At 38.2% G+C, this 19655-nt stretch overlaps 1 protein-coding gene across 6 annotated transcripts; it reads right to left on the reverse strand.

The window, feature by feature from the left end:
• Positions 1-617: 617 nt before the first annotated feature.
• Positions 618-15451, reverse strand: tmem154 (transmembrane protein 154). 6 transcript variants are annotated; one of them, XM_019259203.2, is made up of 9 exons: positions 15225-15451; positions 14397-14465; positions 13374-13433; positions 12291-12318; positions 11972-12141; positions 11237-11291; positions 10205-10281; positions 9691-9721; positions 618-1208 (listed from the first exon to the last, which is right to left on the reverse strand). In XM_019259203.2, the coding sequence occupies exons 1-8, from the start codon at positions 15319-15321 to the stop codon at positions 9702-9704; spliced, it is 576 nt and encodes a 191-aa protein (XP_019114748.1). In that variant the 5' UTR covers positions 15322-15451; the 3' UTR covers positions 618-1208; positions 9691-9701. The 6 variants fall into 6 exon arrangements, with proteins under 6 accessions (XP_019114748.1, XP_019114747.1, XP_019114749.1 ...); XM_019259202.2 differs by lacking the exon at positions 618-1208 and adding an exon at positions 5255-6315; XM_019259204.2 differs by lacking the exon at positions 618-1208 and adding an exon at positions 5255-6315 and having other exon boundaries at positions 11972-12136; positions 12289-12318.
• Positions 15452-19655: the final 4204 nt, after the last annotated feature.

A 19655-nucleotide genomic window follows, 5' to 3' on the forward strand; every position in this document is an offset into this window, starting at 1 on the left:
CTGATCATCTAAAAAAACAACCCTGCTTTCTGGACCTAAAGCCAAAGGTGGTTTCGATCTACTGGACTTTATGGACTTGAACTACACATTTAAGGTGAAATGGCTAAGGGAATGTTTAAAAACTCCATGTTGGAGGTCTTAAGTTCCTACTGTCCTGTAATTATAGTATCTCAGTATCTATAGTATTTCATCATTTCCCCACATAAAGCCATCACTTGGAACAATGAATGCATTACTCTATTTACAAAATTTGATTGATGAAAATATAATTTACTTAAAAGATTTGTTTAACCCTAATGGCCAACTACTTAATTATGAAGACTTTCTTACACAGAAGGCATTCCCCATAAAATGTAAAGAATTTAGCTCAGTAATAAATTCAATACCCAGCAGAATGATAAAATTAATGTCAGACAGAATCTATCTATCTATCTATCTATCTATCTATCTATCTATCTATCTATCTATCTATCTATCTATCTATCTATCTATCTATCTATCTATCTATCTAAGACAAGACAAGACAAGATAAACTTTATTGATGTCACGCCGGGGAAATTCATTTGTTACAGCTGTTACAGCTTCATATCTGCTTAGTAAAAACACTTTACAAACGGTTAAATTATTCACAAATGTTTTATAAATGTATTGTTTTCCTTTATAAGAATTCGCATGTATAAATTCGAATGATAAAATGTTATAATTGCATTTGTAGGTTAGAGTTAAATCTGCTTTTCTTTCCTATTCTTGCTGCCATCTTTCTTTATTATGTACTATATATACACTTTAATTGCACGTTCCATTTAGTTCCTTGTTATGACAAAATGTAAATATATTTTAATGAATAAAGTTTTTTTTTTGGTTGGGAGGCATGTGGATGGTAGAGAATCCAAATCCAAATTTGCATGGTGTGTCAGAAATCATGCTAGACCTAATTCTTTCCAGCATATTGAGCCTCATTTATTCATAAGCAAGGGGGTGGGGGGCAAGTTATTGTGGATTAGTTTGCTGCTGCTGCTGCTGCTGCTCAAGTTAGCCCTGCAGTGCCAGCCATGGTTAGTCTTGGCTCATGGTCATTTTCATGCCCTGTATCTGGATCCTCCAGGGACAGTCTGAAACCGTGAGATATCACTAAGCACCAAACATGTGATCCTGAGTAGTGTGGAATTGAGACTGGCATCTGGTCAACGAAGACTGAAAAGCAGACCCTGGAAACAAAGGAAGACTGTAAATATCCTCACTTTGTTACTAAACACTCTCTGTAGCTGTGTGCTTTTATGGAAATTTCTCCTGTAAGCCACTCTTCACAGAAAATCTGAACTCAATGCTTAAGCTTTTCATCGGTGTCGTCCTTCTATGTGATGTTTTTGGTCACTTTGTTAAACAAAACACTAAAATATGCTACATAATCCTGAGTGCAGTATGTGTTTATGTCTGGGCCGGAGCCAGACAGGATTATAGAAATACAGAGATGGTGTTCAATGATGGTCTCAATTTTTCCACACACACAGACCTGTTTAGTTTATATTTATTACATATTTCAAATTGATTTCACATCATGAAATAAAATCTAAAATAAGGAGGAGGCAAGGAGAAACATATTCAAACATAAGACACAAACATCCCTTGTTGAGCTGATAACAATAATATGAAAAGAAATAATGCATATATACACATACATATGTACAAATGAAAAGAAGATAAATAAGCAAATAAATAACATCCACTGATGACTTTTAAGATAAATTCATCCTAAGCGATAGCTCAGTTTGTGAGGGGAGAGAGCAGATAAACTCTAAAGGACCAGTGTGTAGGATTCAGTGGCATCTAGCGGTAACTAATTTCAACCCCCTTGTTTCACTCTTTCCTTCCTAGTGTGAAGGAGAAACTACAGTGGCTGTAGTAACCACTAAAGGCTGCTAAGAGGCAAAGTAGGCTCGTACTGTGAGGCGTGCAATCCAAATCTACAATCCAAAATTATTCCTATTCTCAGGTAAATGAAAATATAGTTAGGCATATTATATTCAAATAATAAATACATTTTACATACTGGACCTTTAAAGTAGTAAATAAGCAGTTGCTGGTGATTGAAAAACTTGTTGAGCCCAGTTGAACCCTGCAATGAGATCTTCTCCAGGTCTAAGAAAGACACTATATCATGTAGCCAAGAGGCACTAGAAGGTGGTGTAAAGAGGAGGATTCTTCTGCATGCTATCAAGGAGGCAAATTAAATAACATACCTGTTTCACTAAAACATGCTCGACTAGGATCTCAGAAACAATCGATTCATACAACCTCTGTTTGATCTTTTCATTCATATAAAAACTGTTTTTATGCCCCGAAATGTATTTTCTAAAACAGTCCTTTTCCATTTTTTTCTTTCTTAGAATATAAAATGGGAAAAAATATATATAAATGAATATACATATTATAGTGTAATACAAATGTTTGGTTTTCTCCCCTTTGATTGGGAAACGCTGATCTAAAAGCTGTTTTTGAAGATCTTTCCCTCCTCCCAGAGGAATTACATGAGGAAAATAGTTTGTCCAGAATTATGCACATCAGGACGAAAAATGTTGGTCTCACCCTTTAAAAATTCTGATCGATGTCTGTTTTTATCAAATGTTGTCCAAATGGTGCAAGAGGCAGTGTTTCATAAGAGGCAGTGGAAAGTTTCACACGGTTTAAATCATCACCATGACTCTACAAAGGACCAAACTTAAAAGTATTGTGAAGTAAGTTTCCCATAATCACACACACACACACATTCCCTGGTGCACGCTGTGTTTTCCACTCTGAGATTGCCCAAGAATGAGTGAATGTGATGATTGCGACAGACGGACGATGCTCTGTAACTTCACAGCTCTTGAAGGCAAACAAACACGACTGTGAAATGGAGCTGATAGAGTGTGACAGGCAGCAACAGTGCCTGCTGGGTAGACACTGATTCAGTCTACAAAGCTTGGTAAATTCAAAGAGACGGGTCACTGAAAATATTATGTTATGAATGCGTCCTCTGGGGGATTACATCACAATTCTGTTCCCAGTGACAGACATGCCTTTAATCAAAATTATAAACACGCCCGTCCTCACACACACACACACACCGGTAAATATACCTTACCTGGTGTGAGACAACTTGTAAGTCTCATGCTATATCTTCAGATTTCTTGGTTAATACATTACCCACAGTCATGTTTGGTAAGATGCATTGATGTTTCATTTACATATAAACCAGTTCAGCCTGAATTTGACACAGCGTAAACAATGCTGCCCCAACACCAGCTGCTGTACAGCATCTAAGGGCAGGAGTGTAGACTTACAGTATTTGTACTTTATCAAAAAGGCAATATTGTGTTTGTGTTCATGAGTTTACAATGTAATAAAATAATACCATTATGTTTTTTGTAGAGCACGAAACAGGGCAGCAACTACATTTTTCTTTTTTATCAGTTAATCTGCAGATTATTTTTTCTGACCAATTGTTTAATAAAATGTCAGAGAGATAGATAGCTATCATGAGACAAAGAAAAACAGCAAATTCTTATATTTTATAAGCTGGAACAAGGGAATGTTTTGTATTTTCGCTTGAAAAATAACCCAACAAACCATAACAGTGAATTTTCTGTCCATCAACTAATTGATTAATCGATGGAAGCATTTCAGCTCTGTTTAAACTCAGTGCTGATAAAAGTAGATGTAAAGAATAAAATACTGCAGGTAACACAACAGAAATAAGGATAACTCAAGTGAACTCAAGCCTGAACTCAGACAGTTGTCAAGCTCTCTATGGGACTAAAAGGTCAGGAATAAACAGGAGGAATACATTTAACAGCCTTAAAAGAGTACTCCACTCCACTGATTGTATTTTAATACAATTAATGGGACTTGTGAGATTGAAAATCAATGAAAATGAATGCTGCAGAGGCCGAGATGTCCTGACTTTTAGTCCTAATATGGATCAGATGCTGGATTCTATAACACAATATCTTTCGTCTGAGCTTCCATGTTGGTAAACACCCACATTAACGTCTCATGGGTTATTGTGTCCAAGCTAAAGTTATGAAACCTGATGTCAAATGAGTTCAGATTTCAAAGAGCTCCCCCAGAGCCACAGAAGACATCATACAACTGATTTCACAGGCTGAGTAGTACTACACAAATAAACATAGCAATAAAAGATTATAAAATACTGGGAGTCAGGTGTAATATGGTCACACATAATTAATAATAATCAAAGCATGAAAAGATAAAAGCATGTAACATAGTCTTGTTTTTCTTCAAATTTGAAATAGATCTAATTTTTAAGGTGATACAAACATGATAGGACAAGCCTCTACGTATTAAGCTCCACATGTAAACTACTGCCGAACAAAGGGCAGGCTTGATATACCTGTGTAAACAGTATTTCAGTATTAGACGTTAGTTGTTGATCATGAAAATGTTAACATTTAGTCAGCATCATCTCACCAGCCAGACAGACAGACAGACCTGTGTGACAGACACAACTGCTGTCTGGAAATCTAATCAGAAAGAGAGTGAAAAGGAGCAGATAAATGGAGTGAGACTTATTTCTCATTTGTATTCATTGGTTTGCATGGGTAGTCTGTCCTTCACTTCCTCAGACCTTCTTCCATCAGACATAGAGAGCTCAAAGATGAAAGCAGAGCAAATTCATCAGTGCATTTACAGCCGTGAACATCAAGTCAGACACACATCAGACGGATGTAACACACTTTAAACCTGCTGTTTAGTATTTATTGTCATGTCAATTTCAACTAGAGTACAACATAAACCTTAACTATTGTTGGGAAATACATGGTTTAGACACCATACTCAACAAGACTAGGTGACTGTGTGAGGCAGTGTTTCGTAGAACCTTGAGCTAAACTAAGATGCTGATGTTTAGCAGGTGAAATGTTTACAGTACCATGTTGTTCATCGTGGTTCATTGTGTTAGCATGCAGACAATCCTAATTGGCTTAGCTTTGCAAGTATTTGGTCGGAACTGACCTGATAATGGCGCTAGATGGAAAGTAAAAGGATCACCAGAATTATTGCAATTCATCCTCTGGGATACATGAGTGTAAGTGTAACAAATGTCTTGGTAGTCTAAAATGGAAATTACCTAATTTGGATTTATCCTCTGGGAACTCTGAACGCCTGAACAATATTTCATGGTAAGCCATCCAGTAGTTGCTGCAATATTTCAAGGAGTCACACTGCCAGCTTGGCTAAGAAGTTTCAGACATCATAATATTATCAAGAGATTTTATTTCTTGAATTTTCATTTAAAGCTTCTTCAGAAAAACAACAATATTACAGCCTATGAAATATTTACAAAAGGCATTCCTTGAAAATAACATATTTTGGTATACTTACAGTGCAAGATACTGCAAAATACTGACTGACTGCCACATTTAGAAAGTTGCACTCACATTTAGATCAGTGTCATGACTGCTTATATTCAACATTTTAAAGCCAAAACTGGAAACAAAACATCTGAACGGCATCTGTAGACATAAAGTATTCAGTCAGAGAGTCAATAACTCTGGTGCGATGAAAATCTTATCAGTAGCAGCTTTTAGAAAGCTTTTTCGGAAACAGGTAATAATTCATCAAACGACTGAAAAAGGCTAGAATCCGGCTGATTTCACACGTACGAATTTCTTTCTCAGTGAACTCTAACCAGCTCTGCATAGAAAGGCATAGAAAGGAGTGGCCTTCTCTGTTATGCATGCCAACAATCTGGAACAGGATATTTCCCCATTAAAACCTGCAGCTGAAGGGAGTCACATAGTGTAATTCAACAAAGAGGCTTTGAGCTGAAGAGAAGCCATCAGCAGGAACTACAAGCAGTCATAACTATGAGGCCTAACATGCTTTAAGATGACCACATACTCATTAACTGCATGAATCTGCAGACAAGGGAACATTTGGTATCTGCAGCACAGTGGTTTTAAAGGTTTAAAATGAATACTTATCACTTATTTGAGACAGAAAATACTGTGCATTTACCTGGAATAACTGACGACTGCTTGACAGTTTAACAATACAATCAAAGCAAGCTGCACACTGATCATTTCAGAACAAAAGAGCCACTGTTTAACAAGTCCAACTGTTGCAGATTGTTTCAAATTATTATTTGACTGTAAAAGTGAAAAATAATGTTCGTAAGTGTCCTTTAAGTGGAGTGATATCGGCAGTAAAATGACTTCCTGTGGTCACAAATGTCACTGGGTTATTGTAGAAAGGTGGCAACAATGCATTGTTGACTATGTGTCCTTGCATAGCGGGAGAGCGTCCTTTGTTAACCTGCAGTAAAGACATCATGGGAGAGAGAGAGAGAGAGAGAGAGAGAGGTCATTCCTTGATAATCTCTGAACTCTAGTGAGCAGAGCTGTCACATGTTTTGGAAATACTTTCACGCTCCATTGTTTTTGTAGCTGACTGATACTTCAACCACATTTGCATAGTGATGATCTAAGCTCTAAAATCACTGTGTCTCATCTGTGGTGCACCAAAATCTTTATTACCACCACAGAACAGACAGCCAGCACAGTCCTTCTGCACAACTCTCAGTGAATCAGAGGTTCTTTATAAAATTAACATCATAAAATAAGAATAAACATGTAAATCTCTGCAAAAATATATACAACGCCCATGTGAAAAATGTGCAAAACTATTCACGTTACATCCAAATCCAAACGTGGATTCAAATTTAGACAGATTTGTTTTATACTGTGGATGATGGTCAACTGAGATGTTGTAGGAGGGATGAGGAATAGAGGGAAAGTGATGAGGGATGGGTGGATGGGCGGTAAAGGAGTGAACAGATGAGGTGTTCTTTAATACTTGAGATCAGAAAATAAGATGAGCTCAAGGCGTGGCCTTTGTTCCTGAACCTCAAACTTTATTCACAACAGGAACACATATTTCTAAATTCTCGCACTCACTTGCACTCGCTTAAAGAGTCTTCAAGTAAAAGAGGGCAACTGGGCTTAGTTCTGACTGGTCCAAAAATTAGGCAGATTTCAGGTGGAGAGAGAGAGAGATAGCTGGGAGGAGAACATCCTGGAGATAAAGTTACCACTAGAGGGAGCACAGAAGGCATGTCTAGTCAACTCCTCTCACACTTACTGTGCTGCACTGTGCTGTGCAGTTCATCCAGAGCAGCACTACTGTCATCACTAGCTTCCGCACAAATAAAAGGGTGTTGGTCACACAAAGTGTCAAGGAAGAATCACAAAACTAACCACTGTACAACCTACAGTTTCACTTGTGCAAAATGTAAGCTGAGCAGGAAATACGTTCTGCACAGCAATGTCCCGAACAAACCAAAGAGTGTTAAGACATAAAGTGTTGGCCAACCCTTCTGTGATCTGAACTTGGCTGTGGTCTCTAGCAGGAATTTAAAACAAAACTTCTCTGTTAGTCCTTAAAACTCTAAATGGAAATGTATCAAGTGTAAAGGTTCACTCAAGGTAACAAACCCACAGAGAAATATCACCCAACTCTGCAGTTCCCTTAGCTGTATGGAGAGTTTTAGCATCTTTCAGCTCATTGTTTTGATTTTATTTGTCAGCCTTGTTTCCAGATACAGTGTGGATTGCATGCTACATGCACAGCACTAAATGCTAGTGAAGATACTGGTGCATTTAACAGCTAAGATATCTCCCTTAGGATTTGTTTGACCAAAACAGAGCCGCACTGTATTTGCTTTCTGTCTTTAATTTGATCCACATTTGTGTTTAAGTTACTGTGGATATGTCACAGGTCTGACAAACAGAGCACAGCTGCTGCAGTAGGTGGCATCACATAGTGCAACCGCAGCAACAACATTACATTTACTTCTGTTTTGTAATCTCTTGTGTAACCTAATGTGTACAGAGTGCCTCTGTGCTGAATGAAAGAACCCTCTAACCCATGCACAGCTTTGGAAATAAAACCCAGTTTGTAAATGACGGTCAACAGTTCGTAGAGTGGACCTTGACCTTGTCTTTCTAGCCCTTCCAGTAAAGGAGACTATCCCAGGGTTAAGTTGCGCCACACTTCCATGCATGCCTTTTGTAATCACTAACAGATGTTAGGAGTGTTTGTGCTTTCAAACACTACCATGTGGAATGACGAAAGGGTCACAGTTCATCAGTCACAGCTATACTGAAACCAGCTGGTGAATCACAACAAACAGAGGCTGGCAGACAAAAGTCTTAGAACCCGACCCGACTGCTAACCTCTATTGTGTCAGCTTTATTGTGGAAAAGCTGTATTCATGGGAATGGTGAAATGTTTATACTATGAGCAAATAGATATTTAGATTGCTTTGAGTGTATTCACAATTAGATTCATTAATAGGTTTCTCCAGAGTGTACGCAGCCTCTGGCCCAATGCCAGCCGGGATCAGCTCCAGCCCCCCGGTGACCCTGAAGGACAAGCGGTTACAGGAAGTGGATGGATGGCTTATTAGGGTGTATTCACACCTGAAGGAATGTGGCTTAATAATGAGTTTCTCACGCTGTGACACAGTGTTATGATTTAGTCATCACTGTTAAACAAACTCTCAAGGTCCACAAAGAGACAACAGGAACATAGAGTAGAGCTAATGCACAGTCATCGGCTACTTCATTGTTCTGTCGTGCTTCTAATAATTCGGCCACTCCATTTACATACATGAGAGGGCTGTAATATTAGAAACATATTGTACCGGATCATATTAGAGGAGTACCTAATGAAGACACCAGTGAGTGTATATATATAGTGGGGTCCAATAGTCTAACCAAGATACTTCCCTCACTTTTTTCACTCAAGTTTTTACATATATAGGCTCGAAATACAACAACACACACAATGTGCTTATAGACATACAATACTGAGAGATGGTGGAATGATGGTCAGCCATGTAGTGGAGCCCTGGGAGCAGTTAGGGATTTGGTACCTTGCTCAAGGGCCCAGGAGGTGAACTGACACCTCTCCAGCTACCAGTACATGCTCCATACTGTACTACTGTATGTACTGGACTTGAACAGGCCACCCTTCAGTTCTTAAACCAATAAAGTCTCTTCGGCATTTTGTTTTTAATATAATATTATTTTGTTCTTCTCATGCACATGCACTTTCATGTATTTAGATTTGTTTTGACACAGTCTATCCCAGCTGACTAAGGGCAAGAGGCTGGAAAATGTTCATCACAGGGTACATAGAGACAACAACCATTCCCACTCAATGTCACACCTACGGGCAAATAATAGTCACCAATTAACCTATTAAGTGTATGTGTTTGGACTGTGGGAGGAAGCCGGAGTACCCGGAGAAAGCCCACGTGGAGGGTCAAACCAGTAACCTTTGTGAGGCTAACATATCCGCCTATATCATACAGTTAAATAATTAGAAAACAAACATTTGTATTATTACTGAAAGGTTGTCAGGCAGCCGATCGGAGCACCTTTAGCCAAAGCTCTCTGATTTTAACTGCAAACTACATTTAATGCAGCTTTGCAAACCGGCTCTTTAATTATTTATGAGATTATAATATTTTTGTTTTTCAATTATTTTTATGGGTTTTTATGTTGTCTGTGAGCTCCTAGCCTGAGACAATTTTCTGTAATTATTTTTTAAATCATGACAAGAAAGTACAAATCTGTATGTGTTTATAAACTGGCCAAATATTTAATGAATGTAAAGCACACTCACCATAAATAGATTTATGCATGTTTCGAGTCCTCTGCAAGAACAAACAAACAAACAAACAGATAAACAAAGGTGAAATTACTCATATATTCACCAAACTCTCACCAGTGTCATCATTTATATCATGGATATGTTGCAAACAAATGACCATGCAATAAACAGACGTCTGACAGAACAGTGTCATCCTGCTCAGTCTTAACAATTAGAGCAACAGTGACCTCTGCTGGATAAACTCTAATCTAATCTTGACTGTAAGAAGCGTTTCCTGTTTCCTTTATTTCTGCTTTTCATGTCAGCACACACAGTCAGTCACAATGGATGATATTAGGCAACCAAATGTTACACTTGACAACAATTAAAACAGACTCCAACCACCTCGACACGGGCAATGAAAGGTTTTATACATTTCTCATCAAAGTGAATCAAACATTCACTGCAAAACATGAAAGAAATATATCCTTATATATTCTCATACTCATGTTTTAATATGCTATAGCTTTATTTTAAAGACACCTACCATCATTTTTCATCCATTGGTCCAACTCTTCCATTTCTAGCTCCAGTACAGAGGGCACGTCTTCTTCAAACATGGGCCTGGAGGACACAAAGTGTTCAGAAAATCACAGGTTGAACGTCAGGACTGTTAGAGTTACAGAGCAGTTTAAATGTCAGTTACATCCACCATTTTGTCCATGTTTAGTGTTTTTAGTCTGTGTTATATTTCTCTGTATTGTTTTTAGTAAGGCTGCTATGATTGTTCATGTGTTCATAGCTATCTGAGGCACAGGAACACATTTCTAATACAGCACTGTTGGGCTGTTTCTGCATTAATATGTCTATATTTTATTTTACTTTATTTTGTCTATATATTCATTTTTACTATATTATCTATGAGTTGTACTTCCTATGATGACCCAATGTTGACCTTTCTGGTAGCACTTTGTTTCTGGCATGTCAGACAATGTATTGACAGTTTTGTGAATCTTGTTTCCTTGTTGCTGTACAAGCGCCATTGTTATAGCTCTTGTTTGTGGTATCTCATTGGATTTCTTTTATCTAATATTGTGTTCACAGTTGCACAGCTGCTTGCAGTAAAAACTTCAAAGGCCAACTCCTGTGTTCGACCTTTATTAAGTGTTTTTCCTCTCAGCAAAGAAAATACCACCGTAAAAAGATATCGACCCACAAGGGTTAGGGCTATTTAGAAACTCTTGTGTATTTCAAACAGGAACTTAAACAATGAAGTGGAATAACAACATGATATAATATAGATACATGCATAAAAGTGCATGTGTATGAGAGAAAATACATGATGCTACATTCAAAACAAATACAAAATAGAAATATAAGATTACCTTGACTCGTCTACTCTCACACATCACTATATATAAACTCACTGTGTTCCTCAGGTCGTATGTATTCATATATTTAGTATAATGGTTTCTACACGGTGGGAGGAATAAAGTCTGTCTTATCTTATTTTACAGAGTTGCCAACAGTCCTTCAAATAAGCAGCTTTATCAAAAAGGATTAAATTATCAATACTTACATTGGCACCTTCTCTGTACTGGACCCTTCCAAATATGGATCTTCCTTTCCAAGCTCTATGAGAAAAGAACAAGGCTCAGTCATCTTTATTATTGTAAAATGGCAAAAACATTACAGTTACTACAGTCCATCTTTAACTTATAAAATCCAAACGTATTTAAATAAAATATAATCTAAATAATTGGAGTTTTTAGCAGTTAGATTCATAACAAACATTGGTAAGTAGCTGAAGTACGTTCCCTTGTATTATTTGTCAAATTTAAATAATTTTAAGAGGATAAGACACCAGTTGTCTTCTGGTGCAAAGCTTTTTCTTTGCTGGTGGTGGTTGGGTATGTGGAAATCTATACCCACAAACTCAGGACGCTTTGTGGTGTTTAAATCTTCCCCTCAAGGTGTTTGTGATATTTATTTATTTTGTTGTGTTCCTCTCTTCTTCTACTTTTTTTTTTTAAATCAACCTGCCCAGGGACAACTGATGCAAACTGATCTTAGCTAAGTCTGGTACAATTATATTTAACTGTATGCTTTGACTTTAGTGATTGAGGTTTGAAAGGATAATCCACAGATCTGTGGACAGACACCATTATATTTTACTTTTGGAAGAAAATAGTGCCAATTGGCGTTCTTCAAAATTAGATTCACCCCCATTAAAAATCACAACCATCTGCATTAATTGGTAAAATATGCTTTGTTTCTGACCCCTTTATAGTTTTCCCTCTTGTGACGGACATACCTTGATTACTTGCTTTTTTGTTCCACCTGCGGTTGATGAAAATACCGCAAACTATCATGCCGATGATTATAACCACCAGCACCACAGGGATCAGGATTATCATGTAACTCAAACCGTCTTCTCCTAACGACGGCTCAGTGGTGTTATCTGGTGCATACCCAGAGCCTGCAGAAGAAAGACAACAGTTAGTAGTCAGTTGTTAGTCTTGTATAATCCTGTAATTTAGTCTAATGAGTGATCCAAGTAGTAAATTCCTTTTACATTCACCATAATCTAGACAAACCAGTACTTTGCTGGTCATTGTTGATCTGACATACCTTCAATAGTGGTGTTGGATTCAAGCTCAGCTGGGGATAAAAGTACAAGAAATGATGTTAATATTACTGACTAATGAAGTAACTATTTTTGCTTCTGTACACTACAGGACACCTAGAGGTGTCATGATATTGCATTAAGATATTAAATGCCAAACATCATTTGTGAATTCATTCACTCTTCATTCATTCTTCTTATAGGTATACAGTGGTGTAGCTGCTGACCGTAACCACCTCAGGGTGAAGGGGAAACTAAGGTGGTTGAGCAAAATGAGCAAAAAACTTGAGGTCCTATCTAGAGTCAGTGTTTAGTTTGTCTGTTCTTGGCTACTGTGGAAACATGGCAGTTCAATATGGCAGACTCTGTAGAAGAGGACCCTCTGCATCTGTAATATGAAAGGCTCGTTCTAAAGAACAAAAGCATGGGGTGGTCAGTAGCGTAGTGGGTTAAGCGGCCGCCCCGTGTGTAAGAGGCTATAGTCCTCGCTGCAGCTGGCCCTGGTTCGAATCCTGCATCAGATGGCTAATTTACTGCGTGTCACTCCCCCTGCCTCCTGTCTATCTTCAGCTGTACTATCAATAAAGGCATGAAGGGCCAAAAAAAGAACAAAAGCATAACAATTCTTATTTTCAGGCGATTATACACTACTGAAAACATAGTTAGCATCCTAAAAATCTGACACTCTGGACCTGGTTTGGTTCTTTGGGGGGCTAAATCCTAAAAATAAAAGTTCTTTAAGTTACAATTGCAACACTTTTGGTCCTTTAAAGAACATTTTTATGTTTAATAATCTATTTTATATTCTTTTAAAGGTTCTTTAACATACTGATTACTGCTTCTTTAAGTCAACCTTTGCAGCAATGTGACCTGGTTTTGATAAAAACCAACAAAGGGACAGTTTGAACACCTTTTACTAACGCCTGCTAAATGCCAAACCTATTAATTAACCTGTTTTATTAGTAACTTGTTCCTTGCAAAAACAAAAAAGTTTTCCCTATGTCATCACTCAATTTTTAAGGATGTATGTAGGTAGTTGTAGGTAGGTTTTGTTTTAGCATCATGTATAAAAATGTTGTTGTGGGCTGACCTAGATCGCTCACATCTGTCGAGGGCGTTGTTGGGGTGGCATCCAGATCAGGAGATGACTCTACAAACAGAGAGAGAAGCACATCATCACAATGACAATACAGTGAGTAATACTCATGAGTTTTGAAGTGTCAGTTCATGATACATGGCCAAAAGTTTGTGGACACCTAAACATTACACCCGTATGTGATTGCTGAACATTGTGTTACAAAATCACGGACATATAATATGATGCTATGACAGTGTTTATACAAGAACTCAAGAAGAAATAAACATATACAACACAGTTTGACTAGAATTAGTGTGTCTGTCTGAGAAACAAAAGTCAAAAGTAAACCAAACTTAGTCTCATAAAAGGAACTAATGTCCAGAGGTAGATGTACCAATACATTAAATACTTTATTACAAGGAGAACTCCTGCATTCAAACTACTACTTAAGTAAAAATATGTAGGTTCAATCAGCTACATGTACTCTATAGACTATATATCAACTATATTTGACATTATTAGATAGATCTTTAACAATTCATTGTATTTTAACAGCTCATATTCTTTTTAATGTAAAATCTTAATCTTAAAAATAACAGTAACTGTTAAATTAACAAAGTATCACTGCCAATGACCAAATCCACTCATGATGGACATGTTTATACTCAATTTAAGGACTTTTCAGGCAACAAAAAAGAAAAGCAGGTAAGAATAGAGTAAGTAAACGCGCATAAATCTGAGCAAGAAAACCATTTCTCTATGGACCTCATCCTCGCTTAAAATGCATACCATATAACTACAACTACTGTATATTGTTGTTGCATGTACCGGTCTCTCTTTCCCCATGTGTCCTGTTTCTCCATACTATCAAATATTATATAAATAAAGCCAAATCCCTCTAAATGTGTTGTCACTTTTTAGACATTTGTGTCACAATGAGACGTAGCCCTAAAAAACAGCCTCACTCAGAACACGTCCACGTACTTTTGGCCACATATTGAAGTATTTTGTATATAAACATCATTCATGTATCACCTGTGGTCTCTTCATCACCGCTTTCTGTTTCAGCTGAAGGTGCATCTTCTACTGGACCTGCTATCTCATCTGCCTCAGGTGAAACACACACACAGAGACGATTATTTGCGCGGGGATCTCCTGAGCCTAGTTTCTAAAACAACATGTGCAGCTGAGCAGAATAACTGTCAGATCGTACAGGAACTTAACACTTCCGCACACAAGATTTCAAGCAGTTGTTACAAAAACAATCTGTTGCAAAATTCACCTATTGGGCAGTGAGAAGTAGGTGGAGATACTCGCCTTGTTGAGCAATGTGCTCCCGACAAAGCTTTTTCACGCTGTGTAAGATTTCACTTTGTGAAAAAATGTTTCCCTCGCTCAAGAAAAGGTTGTGAATAGAGAGTGAATAAAAAGTGGTGAAAATAAGAAAAAAAACAAAAACACTAATACACAGTGGTGTGTGTGTACAAGTTTTAAAAGGAAAAAGGTCACTTATGCTGATCTTAAATCTCAGAGAACAGCTTAATTTTAAATTCAGGAGGGAGTAAATTTCTAAATATGGCATAGTTTTGACAAAGACAAAGGGCCAAACCGGAGCACAGATTTTTAGCAGTTTGGGTCCCCAAGCTGTGCCGGTGTTTGTTATATTCATTATAAAAGAACACACATTTAATAAGTATTTATAATCAATATTAAACACCCTTTACCTCTAGTCAAGAGGTAAAAATTACAGCCACAATGTGAGACTAAAGCTCAGAAGAGAAAGCAGGGAGGAGACGGGAAAGTGGACGTACTCCTCTCTCCTGTGTTAATTCAGAGACTATAAAAAAAAAAAGTCAGTCTTACCTGTCCCAGTCAGAGCGCTCAGTAGAAGCAGAAGAAGAAGAAGAAAAGGGGTCTTTACCCGGGGGCCTCTCATGCTACCAGACCAGGAGGCAGACATAATGCCATTGTGTGCCCGCTTCCTTCTCGACTGTCACAGCATCATACTTCCTGATCTGACTTAACATGTTAAATGGAAAAGAAAAAAAAAGAGAGAGACTGACACACACACCCTCAGACTCACTCAGATAACTCACTCGGATGTGATGCAATCAAGTTGTGTGCTTGTCGCCACAAGCCTGACGGCTCCTCAGCCTGCAGTACAATCACATTCCTGCCGGTGAGGTATGCAGCCCTGCAGAGTGAAGGGGGGGAAAAGCTGAACAAACTTTAAAGAGAGGAGAGAAAAAAACTATTTGTATGAACTCAGTGAGTGCCAGCTGGTCGGGTATCTCTTGAAAGAAGCATGCTCTTGCTGTGGCTAAAAATAAACCAGAGGGCTGTGAATTTGCTGCACATTTGTTTGCTGATCAGGATCATAAGTCAGTCTTTGTGGTGAAATGCTGATCATGAACATGGGGGTCATGCTATTATGATTATCTATGGACAAAGGCTGATGGCCTACTTTTACAAAAAGGACTCCACAATTGCTTCCTCGTCTAACAGCTGCAGCGTGGTGGGTGCAGGTTTGAATGCGAAGGCGTTTATGATTTCAGTCAACTGTGACCATTATCAGTTCATCACAAAAAGACATTTCATGCCACTTCCTTTGCATAGTAATCCGTTTTCATGAGCTTGAAGATCCTTTGCCAACATTTGGTGGTTCTTCAATGAAATAAAGAGCAAAGTACAAAGTAGAATAAAACTATAATGTCCAACTCAGTTTAGTTTTTTATACCAGTTGAACATGAATGAAACCTGATATATATGAGAAAGACATTCCTGCTAATGAGATGTAAACAGATATCTACGAGAAACTGCTAAAATAAAAAGTCGTCAGACAAAAGCACTTTGGTTTGCAGATCAGCCAATGTGTTTGCACCGTCATTACCACATTAGTTGTCAAACTACTCGGACTACAAACAGAAACCAAAATGCAAAAATCTTCTTCTGCATTTATGTGTGTTTAGAGATTAGGGTCAATGTGCTAGGGACAAGTGCTGTAATATTTGAAGACCTGAAAAGTGCTGTATATACATACAAATCTATGAGGTTTATTATTACCATTACCACCCCGGGATGTGTTACAGCCTGGATCTTCACTGCAACAAAACCATGTGTGGACGTTGTTGCTGTAAAAGCAGAGAAAAGCAAAGAAGAAAGTGCAATTTCAACATTTCTCAGTTTGAAAAACTGGAATTAATGACTAGATCTCACTCTCTGATTGATCAGTTCTGGTCTGCAGGCCTTATGTTTGGGTGTTAGCATGCTAATATTTGCTAATGTCATCATAAATGTCTGAACCATGGAAATCCACCCAACCCACCCACCCCCTCAAAAAAAGAAGAAAAAAACGTCACAGTGACGCTGGAGGAAAATTCAGGGGATCTCCAGAGTCAGTAGGATTCATCATGACTATTCATCCAACAGTCGTTAAGGTATTTCAGTGTGAATAAACAAATCGACACCCAGCCCTGAATACTCACTGATAATGTGGCTAAAAATAATGCAAACACTGTGTAAGAAGCCACACTTGATAAAAGCATTACAGGCTGTAACAAACAGATTCAGTAATAGGAAGTTTAATGATGTGTAATGAATTAGCTGTAAGTCATTACTGAGAACAAAATTTTGGTTGCCAACTTGAAAAAAAAAGGCAGATGTTGATCCTGTTACCCTAATTTTTTATTAATGTTGTTGATCTATTAATAAACGTTGATAGGGTTCTCATATTTCTAATGAGCCATCAATTCTGTAGTTATAGACAACACATAAAGGTCCAGTATACAAAAAGGTCAAAGTCGTCTTCACTTACTGAGGAGACTGAGGTCCTTTGGAGTGTCCTGGACTGGCCCCTAGACTCCTTAAAGGAAGTGGGGGAGAGGAGGATGTTAACAAAGCTGACATCCATCATCAACAACTCCTCTCACCTCCCGTATGAGACCGTGGAGGCCTTAACCAGCTCCTTCAGCAACAGACTGCTACACCATGTAAGAAGGAGCTCTGCCACAGGTCCTTCATTCCAACAGCTGTCAGACACCAGCATGACTTCATTTCTATATTTCTTATATCTGAGTAATTTCTTAACAACCTTGTGTTGAGCTGCTATAATAAGAGAATTTCCCCAGTGTGGGATCATTAAAGTCCATCTAATCTTATCTCTCTTATCTGAATGAACATAACGTTAAAACATTTTGCTCGGAGAACACGAACACTGAAAGACATTTTTCTGAAGAATCTTTGCTTCATGATCACTCTCGTCTGCGACAGAGAAGACTGTGTGAGTTCAGTGGCTTCTTCTGAGTCATATGATGTGAGTCAGCCTGTTAATGGTGAAACTCCCTTCAGTCCGCACAAACTTGCTTCATTACCCAGAGTTTGATGACATGTGATGTTTCAGATGATGTCGAAATTGTTTTTATTATTGTGACAGACACATTTCTGGGACTCTTTTAAGCAGTGGCAAAAAAAGTCTGTACATTAAGTACTATGTTTTTTATGCTGCTTTACTTATACTCCACTACAATCCAGAGAGGAATTTACTTTTGAAATACTACATTTATTTCACAGCTACTGGAAACAAAGTGACACCAGAACAGAAAAAGAAATAATCTACAGATGTCGTTTATAATAAAAGATGATCTCACAGAGAGAAATTTTTTCTGCGTCAGCCGTTTTAATTGATGCTTCGATAAGCTCATTAAATGTCTTTGTGTGTCAGGTTATCTGGAAAGGTGTGAGGAAATACCTTGTTGGACACGTTTATTTTTCAGTGTCTGTTGGCATCAGATTTAGTTATGAAGAAATATGAGGTCACTTCAGACGTACATGTAATTTCCTGTTACACAGAAGTAAAATGACAACATGTGTAAACAATTTCTGCCAGCAGTACCCTGACACCTGAATATCAAACCGATCCGAGACTGTTAAAACATCTAATTAAACAAGCGTGGACGTTATTCTGCTTCCACAACAACCTCCACTCTTTCTGCGAGATTCAGGAACTCACAAGAGGTTTGACACTTATGTTTGGTTGATCCTAAAAAGGTGTTGGATGAGTTTTAGGTCAGGCCAGTTAAGTTAAAAATAAACCAAGAAATTTCTTTATGGAGTTTTTTGTGTGCACCATGAGCATTGTCATGTTAAAACTGTTGACACTAATCATCCAGTTTGGACCACAGAACTATATAAAACAGCCCCGGGTCAAAAGTATCTGTGGACGGTATGCGTCCACATATTTTTGGCTGAAAGAGTTGGTCTCATTTCAGGTAATGAAAGGAAAAAAAAAAGAAAAATTGTTGTTGTTACTACTTAAAATAAGACAAACCAGGGCTTGTTTCTCGACTTTATCTGATCGTTTTCACATTTGAACCAATGAAAGCCTGGAGGTGCTGCAGGAGTCTGACTGGTCTCAACTGGTCTAACTGAAGCAGTTTGAACAGGACTGATCAGTGTAACCATCTCAGTCCATGCACATGCACAGGTTCTCTTTTCTTAATAATACCACATGCAAAGAGTGTTTAGAAAATTAGTTAGTTTAGTTATTTTATAACTAACGAAGGTGATGACATATAGGACTCTTTGAGCTTCATTCGACAGAGAGAGCTTGAAGAGCGACAAGAAATGTGTTGAGAGAGAGAGAGATGGAGAACGGCATACGGGAAAGAGCCACAGGTCGGGCTCGAACCCTGGGCCACCACGGCAAGGACCGAGCCCATGCACTTTGTTTTTTTATGAATATTAATATAGATTTAAGTTCCATATCACCTCAACAGGAAACTACAAGTAAAACTTAGTGCAGAGCACAGGCAGCAAGCGAAAGACCCAAATGTAAAACAGGCAGACTGGTGCAGTTCACTGATTTTTTGATTGATTAGCTCACAGGCAGGTGTTGGTAGGCATGCAGGTACAGGTACTAGTTGACAGGCATGCAGGTTCAGGTCCATGTCCAAGCGAAAGTGCAGAGTCAGATTCAGGCTGCTTGAAAACTTGAAAAGTACAAACACATGGTGAACTGGAACAAACTGTCAAATGAACAAAGGAGCTGTAGCTGGTTTATGAGATGACTGACTGATGATGAGGGAAGAGAGAACAGGTGAGCAGGTGAATGAGGAGGTCCAGGTGAAAAAGCCTGAGGCCATCTGGTGGACAGATAGAGAATGGCAGTTTAATGGTTTTCAGTAGGAGGGAATGTGCCCGAGGGTGAAGACAGGGAGGAGGAACGTGGCACGGTTTACTTTTTGTTAGACAGCGGTCACCCCTTAATATAATGCAGTCCAACACCACTTCAAACTA

Source organism: Larimichthys crocea, chromosome X (assembly GCF_000972845.2).
Source record: "Larimichthys crocea isolate SSNF chromosome X, L_crocea_2.0, whole genome shotgun sequence".
Lineage (NCBI taxonomy): Eukaryota > Metazoa > Chordata > Actinopteri > Sciaenidae > Larimichthys > Larimichthys crocea.

Bases quoted from the DNA above. Each gene is read 5' to 3' on its own strand.
- tmem154 (XM_019259203.2), bottom strand. From the start codon at position 15,321: ATGTCTGCCTCCTGGTCTGGTAGCATGAGAGGCCCCCGGGTAAAGACC. The intron at 12,142-12,290 runs AGGTATGTCAGA...TTGTCTTTCTTC, and splicing joins GAATCCAACACCACTATTGA to TGCAGGCTCTGGGTATGCAC. The intron at 10,282-11,236 runs GTAAGTATTGAT...TGTGTCCTCCAG, and splicing joins AGTACAGAGAAGGTGCCAAT to GCCCATGTTTGAAGAAGACG.